Consider the following 14,201-nt stretch of genomic DNA (forward strand, 5'->3'; position numbering starts at 1 on the left):
ATAACTGTGACAAGCAGGGTCACGTACCCAGTGATTGTTGTGGCAATAGTGGTTGTAATAGCAATTTCTTATTTACATTGTGAGTTTTCAGATACTACCTCATCTCTACAGTCTAAGGAAGTTGGTGTGTATATGAAGGTGATTACTCCAACTTGCTTCACGAGTGGTAAATGCGGCCACATCGCAATGTGCTGCATTAGTATGGATACCAAGGCAAGCGATGAACGGGTTGAACGATGGGTGAATGTTTGCTCCATTCAACTAGCTATGCATAATTTCTTAGATGAATCTGGTGAGAAGTTTTCATTTTGTTTCGGCTCTGTTGCCGAATGCTCTTTAATAAAGTAAGCTCTGTCGAGGTAGATAATAATTAGTCATGGCAAGATGCACTACCTGACAATCAGCTAGCCATTAGCGCAGCTATTATGAGTAGAATAACCAGGGCAAGTCCTTTAGAATTGTTAGTAGTAAAGGTTTCTATGCCTCTAAACTTAATGTAATTAGCCACGGATGAATTTGATTTGAATCTTATTATCGAGCAATCGACACGAGCAAAAGAAGCTAATGCTTCTTCTGAGAAGGTTTCGTTTGATAAACGTAAAGCAAAGTTAAAGAATTAAGTAGGTGATAATGTTCTGTAACCAAACCAAGCTTGACCCAAAATATTCAAGACTCTTAAAAGAGCCCGTAAGCCCGTAGTAATTGGCTTTCAATTCTAGTAGCACGTAGTAGTGCGGGAGATTGCAAGCAACAAAATAAAGTCAGAATGGGCCGATGACGGCAATGTTAAATAGTTACATACCCCTTTTACCCTGTAGTAGCCTGTGTGGCTAAGACAAACAAACAAAGCTAAGACAAACAAAACAAACAAAAAAAAAAAGAAAACAAAAAAAAAAAAGAAAAAACTAGCCTTTGTGGCAACGACTAGCCCTTGTGGCAACGACTAGACTTTGGGGCAACGACTAGCCTTTGTGGCAACGACTAGCCCTTGTGGCAACGACTAGCCTGTGTGGCGACGAGTGGCCTGTGTGGCGACGAGTAGCCTGTGTGGCGACGAGTGGCCTGTGTGGCGACGAGTAGCCTGTGTGGCGACGAGTGGCCTGTGTGGCAACGAGTAGCCTGTGTGGCGACGAGTAGCCTGTGTGGCGACGAGTAGCCTGTGTGGCGACGAGTAGCCTGTGTGGCGACGAGTAGCCTGTGTGGTAGCAGCTGGCCTGTGTGGCAGCAGCTGGCCTGTGTGGCAGCAGCTGGCCTGTGTGGCAATGACTAGCCTATGTGGCAAGTACTAGCCTGTGTGGCAATGGCTGGCCTGTGTGGCAAAAAGTAGCCTATGTGGCAATGACTGGCCTGTGTGGCAATTACTAACCGTTGTGGCAATGACTTGTCTGTGTGACTGTTAACCTATGTGGTATTGACTAACGGATGTGACATTTGTAAGATTGTTATGTTTGCCTTATACGAAACATTTCGTAGTATTTGTAATACACTTATAAAATTGTAATCACTACGAGTTCACTGTTACATCCACTAAGGGGAGATATTGTGTGGTCAGGAAGACCGAACGGGACGTATTGCAAAGCACTATGTTTATTGTTCACAGATTGAACCTATGCACACGAGGACGTGTGACGATGCAGGACGGCCGTGACGGCGCGTTGCTATGTATTAGTTTTAATTATAATTTCGCAATTATTACGTTTCGATTTTAATTGATTTATGTAATGGATTATATTAGAAGAATATTTAAAATGGAGCGGGTAACCCCGAATAGGGTAGTAGGTGCAGCCACGAGGAATAGCAGACGTCATGGGTTGACAGCTATGGCGTGAGATGTTCACCAATTAACCTATTGGCTCCTAATCTATTGTAATTTTATTAATCTTGTGAGATTTATTGTAAAACTGTTATGTAAACGAGTAATAAGACATTGTAGAATATAAATGTGACTTTTATTTAAACATCTCTGTTGCTACAACACCCACAAATGAATAGTGACAGCCAAGACCGCTTTGAGTCCCCTTCTGATGCTTCTACATATATATAAAAGGACTTGTCCTCACTGACTGAGGTAACACGCACGCACAGCCGTAACCGCTGTGCGTAGAAACGTTAAATTTGGACAAAAGTTTACTTTTGTAATCTGGACATCCACTAAGAAGGGATTTAGAAAAATTTAAACCCTAAAGGGGTGAAATTGAGGTTGAAAGTTTGTATGGAAAAAAATTGAAATCGGCACCGATTTTTATAAAATTTTAAATTTAGATTTTTAAAAGTATTTAATTGAACACGTGTTTCATCGTTTTCTAGAATTCTCCCCCTAAGAGTGCAAATAAGGGGTTGAAAGTTTGTATAGATTTTTTTTTAATCGGCACCGATTTTAATAAAAATTGAAACTTAGACTCTTAAAAATATTTAATTAAATACATGTTTCGTGGTTCATTTTAATTCATGCCCTAGGGGTGCAAATAAGGGGTTGAAAGTTAGTATGGAAAAATCTTTAAATCGCCACCGATTTTTATAAAATTTGAAACTTAAAAATATTTCATTGAACACGTGTTTCATGGTTTATCAGAATTCACCCCTAAGCAATAATCAGGCGAAGCTGCGCGCGTCCGATAGTCTTAAATAAAACAAGCCCAATAGTATATTAGGAATAACAATCGGGACCTATTTAAATTTTACATGGTTCCTTGGTAGAGAAAGTAGCAAAGTTATGACGAATCGATGGACGTTAATGACAAATAGTCCATTATGTATTGCGTAATTCTGAAAATCTCTGGTAATTCTGGAAATATCCAGATAACACATAGTAGGGTATCCCGCATATAGCAGGATAAGCAGTGGAAACCTGGGAACATAGTTTTAAAACACTTCGTTCCCAAGAGGCAAGGAGTATCTAAAGACAACTTATTATTAATCAAAGCCAAGTGAAATGTAACCATGAATGAATGAAAGCGTCAAGCAGGAAAAATATAAAGGTTTTAATTATTCGCTTTTCATTTTCATGTTTTTTGCACATTGCTGGGCTGTCTGAACCAAAATATTGTGTGTATACTCCTCCTCCCAACAAGACACTCCGTTCTCCACTTTCTGCTGAAATCTGAAGGCGTTGCGTCTTCTGTGGCGGATCTCAACGCCACGCTTTGCCGCGTTACCAGAGTGAGAATTGAAACCAATTATATTTATTATAATAAATATGATCACTCCACTGAGCGGGTATCGAACCCACAATATTTAAGTTTACAGACAGACGTTGTTCCACTGCACAACGAAATTTTTTATGTAATTTTTTACAATAATCCACATCACATACAGACAAAAAACAAAAAAAATATGGGATTTTCTTTGAAATACCAATATAAATCACGTCGTCGTGGAATTTCGCAAGCACGCACGCTAAGTTGTCACTAGGAATGGCAGACGCGATTCTTCGGGCGAAATACGAAACAGATCTTTTATTTGACAGGCTTTTAATGTTATTTTACATACTCGTATACCTACATACATATCGTTAATTTGGTGCAATAATTACTAAATAATTCTTGATTCAATAACAGAAAAATATGTAAATGTATGGGGACACTCAACACACAATGTCTTCCACTATACCAGAATAAAGAAATGAAAACATTAAACAAGTATTTAATTTTTGCGACTGGGAATCGAATCCACTACAGTTCACAGTCGCATGCTTTAGCGCCTGAGTCACGAGGCCTAACTACTTGTTATTATTTTTTAACGTACTAACTACTTATTTAAAGTGGTATTCCGAAAGTGCGAAATAACACTTTAAATACATTAAAAAATACCATTTTGATGATTGGCATTTATTTATGTGTATGTATAATCATATTTTGTTGTATAATAAAATTCTACCATTAAGAAGCGAAATATTTATGAAAACATTTATGTTTTACATCCTAATTTCTAAGGTCTGTCGACAAGGTGCAGCTTTGAATTCAGCAATTTTCAGTTCCATTCTGTATCCTGCAAATAGCAGGGCAGAGGGAACCTCGTGTTAAAATACTCCGTTTCCCATTTTCCACCGAATGTTTCGAACGCCGTCAATTTTTTTTAGTTTCAATGTTAGTAAAAAGAAATAAAACTAGCCACAAATGCGAGTTGGACTCGGGCACTAAAAAGTAAACATAAACGGCTTTTACAATGGCAAATATATATTTTATTATGTTTTTTAATATCTATTGTTATAGCCGCAACAAAAATACATCATATTATGTGTTTCAATGTCATGGTTCTTGAGATGTAGCCTAGTGACAGACGGACGAACAGACAGGCAGTCCTGGCCTGGGTCCCGTTTTGTCCTAAAAATATATTCGTCACATCTATTTTATTCTACTTAATGCTTATGACGTGAGTATTAACAGTGAAAACTTTGTACATAAACAGACAATTCACTTATTTAATCTGGAAGGAAAACATCATTTAAATAAATTTAGCTTGAGACCTTTACTGATGCCGTCTTAACGAAAGAAGTAAACAAAGTAATTTAAGGCCCTTTTATATTGTAAACAAGTGTTCAGTAATATTATATTTTTTATTTCTTGAAAAAAGAAACGTATTTCTATATTTACTTTAAAATAAAAAAAGATATTTCGGCAAAATTTGGTATTAAAGGCTCTAGTTCAAGTTTGGTATCAGACGAAAGGGCTCTGGCTAAGCTAATCCTGAATTTCAGAAAAAGATCGATACTTCCAATTTTAGTATCGAACTCTCGATGGGCGAGCCTGACTCACGTTTGCACGGTTTTTTTTAAATAACCTAAAATTTCTAAAATTAAATTAACTATGTAACAATAACTAACATTTTCACTTTATTTATCCTGATATGCAGGAAGCATGAAGCTGTGAAAATTCCTCCAAAAGTCGAATCTCAAATTGTTATAATAAAATGAAATAAAAATGTACATTTTTTACCTTTCGTTATGTGAATACTCCATTAACAAATTCCAGTATCGAACGAGGCAGCCATTACCCTACATCCGCTTTAACAACTCTAATATCCCTTAAATAAATTAATAATTCAACAATTCGAGCTCAAGCGTAATGTAATGCTACGAGTTAATCTTTCGATTACAATTTGACATTTGTTTTATGAAGATTTCCTTGTAAATAAGAAATATACGCATTATATTATCTTTACTTAATAATATAAGCTTGAAGAGTTCGTTGGGTTAAACGCGCTAATCTCCACCACACCTTCCATCCACAGTAAGGCGGTGTTAAATACATAATTATTAACAACAATGTATGGACATCTACTAAATAAAATCAATCTACAGCTCAGCCCTGATATAATTTCGTCAACTCGTCACGTATAACCATTAAACGATTTAACACGTTTTTCGTTAATAATGTGAAAATAATTTACTGATGCGGTTTCGATGTAAAATTTCGTTACGGTATTTTACAGTTTAAAAAATAAGATAAAAAGATACCAAATAGTTAGTAGAATTAAACGTTATCTTCATCATGATAGTTTAATTATTTAGGTAAAGAATACTTACTTTTAGGTAACTAACTCCTTTTCCAATATTCTAAATATATACATATAAAATCTATTGCATAGTTTGTAGACGATTTATATATAATAAATATGAATAAGTGAATGAGTAAGCTGAGAATTAGTTTTAAGACGCTCAATTTTTTTATTGGAGCTTAGTGCAAAGAAGAAAATTAAGCTTTAAAATCAACCCAATCAAAATTCGATTCGCCACGTAATCAAAACGTGTAGAGAGCTTACAATGCAAATGAAGGAAAAAAATCGGAAAAATAAATATCAAGTATAACTTATAAACTTATAAGAATCCTGATCTGATGTGAACCTGAAATTCGCAATGTCTTGAACATTCCCTTTACTTTTACAGATATAATCAAACAGCGTCAAACCATGCCAACCAACTTTGATGAATTATTTAATTTTTGACGCAGCGCGAATATGGTTAATTTTAACGTTAAAATATATTTAAATGTTTTCTGATGCGCAATTTGTTGGAACATTAATTACAATCGTCCATCCAATATATGAATAGGCATAAACCATTTTAGTTTTTTGTCGTTATAAATTAATATATTTCTGGTTTCTTTATTAGTTTATATATACTATTATGTATAATGTGAAAGTTAATTATTTGGTATGATAAGTAATTTTGACAAAATGTTATGAATGAATAAGTCAATGAGCTTTGTGGGACAATGTCTAACTTTAAACCCGATGGGGATCGAATTGACTTTAATTTGATCATATACTCGCAAAAAACATATGAAATAAATATATGGATAAACTCATAAATTCATACAAATACTTGTAAAGACTTTATGTTGAATAAAGAGTGGGAGGGGATTCATATTCTACTACGTTCAAATTTGTATACGTTTTCTGAAAAAAAATTTTCGTTCCCAAGTGTGGAAAAAGAACATGGTACTACACGTAGAATTGTTCTTTAAAATAATATATCTTTTAACTTTTGGGCAAAGCGGTTGCAGACTGCTAGTGCTATAGAGTCTATAGTATAGACGATACATTTTTCAATAGCTAATATTAAATCAAATTGTTCACACACAAAAGTCACAGATGTAGAAATTGTAAGAGAAATGAATTTTGTCATCACTTGTCCATTTGACATTTGTGACACGCGTGAGGTGAATATTTGCAATATTTCATACAGCACTGTACATTTCTGGTTTCTGAATGCTTTGTTTCATTTACAGTGAGACCCTGTGCCACCACCCATCACGTTGATTTCAAAATCTTTTACGTTTATAATAATTATAATTAAGATTATTATGTCTGTTTGTAATAAAAAGGATAGAAAAGTCGATTCTATACATGAAAGATATAAAAAAAAATAGGTCGGTTAGTCGATTCATATCGATTATAGCATATCGATTATAGGTGATTTTATCCAGGTTAATATTTTTGGGTTTCATCCCGGTTTTCATTATAGTTTCTTTTAAAAAAATAAAAATCGAAAAAGAATGAATTTTGGTATGGTAAGTTCAAAGCCTAAAGCAACTCTCAGGATATTTTTTTCGATAAATGTTATGTTCAGAAAATATGTTACCTTATAAAAGTGCCAATCCACATAAATACAATTTATTGTTATATATATGCAGTGTCACTTTTATTGATATGTTGACATGTTTACTGAAAATAGCATTTATCGAAAAAATAAATTTCTCATCGCAAACTCCCCATTAAAGATAAAAAAATAAAATAAACTTCTAAAAATACTTACAATATGAAATTTCTTGAAATTTCAAATATCAAATAGTATCCCTTCGGTATCCAAATAGTCAATCGTATCGAATATAAATACGATATACAATACTAGCGGCCCGCTCGCGGTTACACCTGCGTGAGCTATGTTATTATTAATTTCTGTCTCCATGACTGCGTCCTAGTGACGTCTATGCAAAATTTGAGACTCCTAGCATTTGTAGTAACGAAGTTTCATAGAAACTTTCAACCCCAAAAACAACCTCTTAGAAGTCAAATATTGCAAATTCCCGTCTTAGCGACCACCTATGTCCTATAAGTAACTCCTATGCAAAATTTGAGATTTCTAGCACTTGTAGTTTCTGAGATTTCGTGATGAGTGAGTGACCTTTCGATTTTATATATATAGATATTTTGCACTCGTACTCTGCGTCACCGTGACTCAACACTCATTGAATACGGTAAGAATCGAGATGTATAAAACATTTGTGTAGGGGATACATCAACTTCATTAAGCGTTGCGTACTTGTAGTGTATTGATTGTCTATAAAATGTTAAAATTATTACTTTTTACGATTTTACTTTTTTTACAATTTATTGATATCAGGCCTGCGAAAATATTAGCAGTTTACCCAACACCTTCAATCAGTCATCAAATAGTGTTTCGGTGTTTGACAGATGAGCTGATCAAACGTGGTCATCATGTTACCGTCGTGACCCCTGATCCTAAATATCCAAAGGAAAAATCACCTCAGAATCTGACAGAAATAGATGTTCGCGATTTATCATATTCAATATGGAAAGAAGCAATAATACGCTTAAACTCAGAAGAAAGTAAATGTGACTTACGTGACAGTATCATAGATATATTTAAATTAGCTTCTAGCGTTTTTAAAGCACAAGTGCAGACACCAGAATTTAAAGAGATTATAAGGAAAAAAGAAAAGTATGATTTGGTTTTAGTGGAGGCTTATATAAGACCATTGTTGGTGTTGTCTCATATTTTCAAAGTGCCCTTATTGCAAGTGAGCTCGCTGGGCGGTCTAACAGACAATTATGAAGCGCTGGGAGCACCTACCCACTTATTTTTATATCCAAGTATAATACGACAGAAAATATACAATATGTCGAATTTAGACAAGTTGAAGGATTTATACGAAACATGGAATTTAAACAGACAGTTTAGTGAAATTTATGAAGAAGATAATAAATTGTTAAAATCGATATTTGGTCCAGACACTCCAACCACAGATGAGCTATTTAATAATGTTGATTTATTTATGACTAACAATCATCCAATTTGGGTGGACAACCAGCCTGTGCCACCTAATGTAGTGTATATTAATGGCTTGCATATACCACAGCCTCAAATTTTACCAAAAGTAAGTTTTAAAATAAAATAACCAAAATTTTTAAAAATGGAATTGCTTTATTTATAATATAAGTTCGTATTTCGTTTTATTACACTTTGTGGTTCACTTTCATTATACAATCTATTTTCATCAAATCAAAATTTGGAATTATATAACGTGTAGGTACTGAGTTAACTATTAATTATTAGGTTTTAACAACTTGTATATAAATATGAATTGTGCATAAATTAAATATTATTTAATGAAATGTTGGAATAAATAATTCATTAAATAATATGATTGTGTGATAAAGTTTTAACAAAAACAGTAATTTAATTCTGTTTCCTTCTGGTACCATCTGAGTACTTTGATCTCGGTCTCGTTTTTAGGATTCCGTACCGCAAAAGGTAAAAACGGAACCCTTATAAGATCACTTTACTACATACCGTTACAGTACGTTAGAAACTAAAAAATATTTTTTTTGTTACAGGACCTCCAAACTTATTTGGATTCGTCAAAAAACGGAGTAATTTACTTTAGTTTAGGCACAAACGTTCGACCGGAGCTTTTGCCACGACAGAAAATAGAAGTTATTACTAAAGTGTTTTCTAAACTACCCTATGATGTGCTATGGAAGTGGAATCTCGACACATTACCTGGAATATCTGACAATATAAGGATATCAAAGTGGCTTCCTCAGCCTGATGTGCTTAGTAAGTTCAAAGAATTTGTGTATTTATCCATAGACGGAATATGTAATGTTATGTCACTTCGTTCTTCGTTCATCTCTTAGTTACGGTGAGTGCAGGAACTTGCGTGTAGATTGACTCATAACTTAAGCAACAATGAGTTTTTTTTTCACCTATCTCCCAAATTTTGAAGAGCAAGCTGATAATAATGCACTTGTCGTTCTTCATTTATATTACGCAATTTTCATTTATTTTCCTTCTTTACTAATTAATACAAATATATTTTTTTACAATATGTTTGTCTCATTAGATAAAAATCAATCTCGTATTTTTATTTATTACTTACAATTTTTTAAGTGACCTTAGTTTATCATTTATCTAGTGGCTAGTCATGTAGGTATAATATTTTTCTTAAGCCAAATATGATAATGATTTATCTAATACTAGCGGCCCGCTCGCGGTTACACCCGCGTAAACTATGTTATTATCAATTTCTGTCTCCATAACTACGTCCTAGTGACGTCTATGCAAAATTTGAGACTTCTAGCATTTGTAGTAACGAAGTTTCATACAAACTTTCGACCCCAAAAACAACCCCTTAGAAGTCGAATATTGCAAATTCCCGTCTTAGCGAGCACCTACGTCCTACCTAGGAGTTAGTTATAACTCCTATGCAAAATTTGAGATTCCTAGCACATGTAGTTTCTGAGATTTAGTGATGAGTGAGTGACCTTTCGATTTTATATATATAGATTATATAAACGGAAGCATACATTTACAGTAAAAACAAAATAATGTAACTAATGATTTTTTACAGGACATCCAAATGTTAAGCTCTTTATAACCCAGGGTGGTCTTCAATCCACTGATGAGGCTATAACTGCAGGAGTACCTCTCGTCGGTATCCCAATGTTAGGCGACCAGTGGTACAACGTACAGAAATATGTTCGACATGGCATCGGTGTTCAACTTGACATGGCTTTACTAACGGAAGATGACTTTCAGAATGCTATAGAAAAAGTTATTAATGATAAGAGGTAAGATTAAGTGATTTAGTGATAAGAAATTCTAGCTATAGGCTAAGGGCATAATACTATGTGATGATTGGGCAAAAAGTGGGGAACCTGGAATGCGGGATAAAGCGTGAATCTGCCTAAGGCACACAGTGACGCATCAGTAACAATCGTCGGCTGTTTAGGATTTAAATACGTATCAATATCCCGTGCAATAAATAGTACGCAAAAAGTGATGATTGTCGTGAAAAAATTACATTACTTCTCTATACTGACTAAAATTTCTATCTTTCTTAATAACAGATTTCTGTTTCAGTTACAAAGAAAATATACTTCGTATCCGATCCATAGTAGAGGACCAACCGATGTCACCAGCCGATCGTGCCGTGTGGTGGGTAGAATACGTCATTCGGCATGGAGGAGCAAAACACTTGCGAGCTGCTGGAGCTAACATATCTTGGAGGCAGTACTTAGAACTGGATTTAGTCTTAATTATTATATGTGTGATAATTTCTATGTCAGCTATTTTTATGCTCATAGTGTATTTGTTGTGGAAGTATGTTGTCAATAATTTTAAAACGAATATTAAGATTAAGAAATGCTAGGTTTGGTTTTTGTTTTAATTATTTTTAATTTTAATTGAATAAAATATTTTTCCATGTATATTTTCTTCTTTACGTTGTATCACATATATAGCAAAAACTGGCGAAACTCAACGCCACGCTTCGTCTTGTAAGAAGAGCGAAGAAATGAAATCAAAATATTTGACATTTGATTACCCCGAGTAGGAATCGAACTAACAAGTCATAGTTATCTTATGTTAAACCTTTTGTACTAAATAAATGACATCATTTGGTACGATCGTTAAAACGTTGTTATTTATCATTAAGATAAATTAGTTTTTAAGTATATATAACATAGTTATAATTTTCAATAAAGATATATAAAAGTTGGTGTTTTGGTCGCAAAAAAGTGGCAATCACTTATTGCCATTTTAATGTGTGAATATTTGGACTGCTCATGTAAGTGAATTAATTGGTCTCTTTAATTATATTTCTCATACTTACCAACGTAAATGAGCATTGTATTGTGATATTATTAAGCTAAAGTAATTAAAATATGTAACGCTTACTTACATATGTAAATATTTTTATGATTTATCTTGGTATCGTTTTTTGTAGTACACTGAGCTCTAGGGTAAGATTTTTTTATAAAAAAAATAGGAGGCTTAGCCCCCTGCTCTCTTGACTCACCAACCGCTGACTTTTATTTAGAATATAAAACTTGATAATCTACACTAAGCATTTGGCAATTTTGCGTTATCAATAAAATAAATATTTAATAGGCAATCACAGTTTTAAAATACGGGAGAGTGAGTATATGTAAGTCTATATAGTCTGCTATTAAATAGAGAGGCATTAGCGCTATAGTAAAATATATGAATGTTCCAATTGTATAAAAGCAATTTTAATAAAGTATATTCCAAGTCGTTTTCAAGTATCACCTGAGGTGAACTCGACGCCTACTTTATTAAAATTGCCTTTACACAATGTGCACATTGCTATATTTTATTACAAGCATTTTTGTTTTATTTTTTAATTAAATTTAGAAACAAACAACGTTGTATGTAGTTTTGATCAAAGTAGTGGAATGAAAAATTTACCCAAGCAATGTTTTACAAGAGAGAAAAATCAAATACCATTCAGATACAACGAGAAGAGGGAATATAATACTACAAGTTTCCGATCACAATTTCGTTTGCGTGGACTTTATGATGTAAAACTTAAAATTTCGTTTTCTATATTATTCCCTTAGGAATATCAAGAAATTCTGTTATTTCATTTGAAACCCTCTTAGTTACGTATACTATATGGCAGTTTCAGTTTTGTAACGTCCGCTAGTTTCGACTGTACGTAGTATGTTGTCTGCGAGTCCCTAAGTGTCTCTCTCTCTCTCTCTCTCTCTGTCCGATAAAAAGAAATTTTACACTTAAGTTTACATTATAAAGATGAAGAGATTGTTTGTTTGAACCCGCTAATCTCAGGAAGTACTGGTTCGAATTGAAAGAAATTATTTTATGCTGGTTAGTTAATTTATAGCCTATGTAATATCGCGTTAATTAATTCGTGGTGTGAACAATACACAATTCTTAATTATTTCCTTTTAAAAACTGGGACAAGGTCATAGCTTATATAATTTTCAGTACATTATAAAATATTTTCAAAGTTTAATAGAATAAATCATAATTCGAAATGTTCCTTCCCTTTACTGCGTTATCGTATACGAACAAAGTTGTATAGAAACATTCATATTGGAACAATCGTTATAAAATATGGCACATATCGTTTTGTACGATAAGGAATAAAACTTTGACGTGGTTATTTGTATTTTGTTTAACTGTAATTGTAATATTCTGTTTTGTTGGTTTATTTTCTTTGTTAACTAAATTTAGAATAAAGGTATTTAGTAGAGTGTTTTAACATTTAAGAAAAACGATTATGATTTCACCTTTGTTTGTATTGTAAGTTCTCACTTCTTGCCACATAGGTCCAAGAGAAGTGCCCTATCGATTTAGATTACGCGTCAAATTTCATACAAAATGCAGACGATGTATAAATCTTGCAAACGATGTATAAATCTTGTTTTTTAGTTTCGCGCTGTATCTAGCACATAGTAAGGTAAACAAAGGGAACCTCGAAACCTAGTTAGCAATGTATCGTCGACTTGAATGTTTGATAATAATTTGAGCTTGATTAGGGGGGTTAATCCGGTTCTCAAGCGAATTGAGTCGACAAATGGACAGACAGACGAACAGACATACATACTGACAGACTTACAGGTAGATGGACAAGAACGTCACCCGATAAGGATTCTGTTTTTTATTGTCGGACGGAACCCTAAAAATAATATGCATACTGTACCTACCTTACTTTCTTTATCTAATCAAATGGAGAAAAATCTTAGCAAAATAAAAAAAATTGTCTCTATATAAGTTTTTTTTTATATTTTACTAAACAAATGCATACTAATAAAATTCGTGGCTGTAATAAAAATTGAACGAAATTGCCTAATAAAGCATCTATATTTGATTTTACATTATCGTATTATTGACCCGTGTCAATATTTTACTGCATAAATTGTACCCAACATGAAAAATATATTCGCTTGGGTGTCATCCAATCAATACTGAAACGGATTCTAGTCACGTCTGTTCAAAATGTCAAATGAACAAACGTTTCGTCCTCAAAATTCATGCGGATGAACAATTGTGCATTGGATTTTTGCATATCTTGGAAAATATTAAGCTATTTTAATATAAATTGCTGTATTTGTGTAGTGGTAATGCCGTTGTGGCAGCAGTAGGACGTTGTGGATTCGATTCCCACTCGAGTATATCCACCAGTATCAATGATACTGGAGGAAGATCACGTAAAAAGCATGAAGACACCTTGGATGCGCATGTATGAAGAGCTTAATGAGCGTAAATGAACCGAAAGAGTTATGCAGAGACCTTAGGGTTTGGCTCTCCGTTCTCTCTGGCTACTTTTCTGGAGATAACAAGGCTTTCTGACTTGAAACTAAAAAAATACATTATAATGTCGGTAACATTTATATAAAAATTATAAAATAATTAAAATAAAATGATACAATTTTTATAAGAATTCACCCTTAAAATTCACAGTGAATTATATTCAATGCAATACAATTCGTTCAGTTGGCTTCATTCAACTTTACTCAGTGTCCAAAAGTTTGGGCCATAGTAAACGAACAAAAGGAAACTTTGTAACGGAGTAGTTAGATGAATTTTATTCTAAAATAGTTTTACTTTACAGATTCTATTTTGTCTTATATTCTATTTTTTTTCTGATGAGAATCGAACCGACAACCTTGGTTTACCAACGTTTACGGTC

The 14,201-nt window shown here is 33.5% G+C and overlaps 1 protein-coding gene across 1 annotated transcript; it reads left to right on the forward strand.

The window, feature by feature from the left end:
* Positions 1 to 7,736: 7,736 nt before the first annotated feature.
* LOC146535248 (UDP-glycosyltransferase UGT5-like) lies at positions 7,737 to 10,953 on the forward strand. The gene is made up of 4 exons (XM_085191752.1): positions 7,737 to 8,618; positions 9,079 to 9,301; positions 10,095 to 10,314; positions 10,607 to 10,953. The coding sequence occupies exons 1-4, from the start codon at positions 7,788 to 7,790 to the stop codon at positions 10,893 to 10,895; spliced, it is 1,563 nt and encodes a 520-aa protein (XP_085047878.1). The 5' UTR covers positions 7,737 to 7,787; the 3' UTR covers positions 10,896 to 10,953.
* The last annotated feature ends 3,248 nt before the right edge of the window (positions 10,954 to 14,201 follow it).

This window comes from Heliconius melpomene, chromosome 10, assembly GCF_056956725.1.
Source record: "Heliconius melpomene rosina isolate 202511_hmr_F chromosome 10, ASM5695672v1, whole genome shotgun sequence".
NCBI lineage: Eukaryota > Metazoa > Arthropoda > Insecta > Lepidoptera > Nymphalidae > Heliconius > Heliconius melpomene.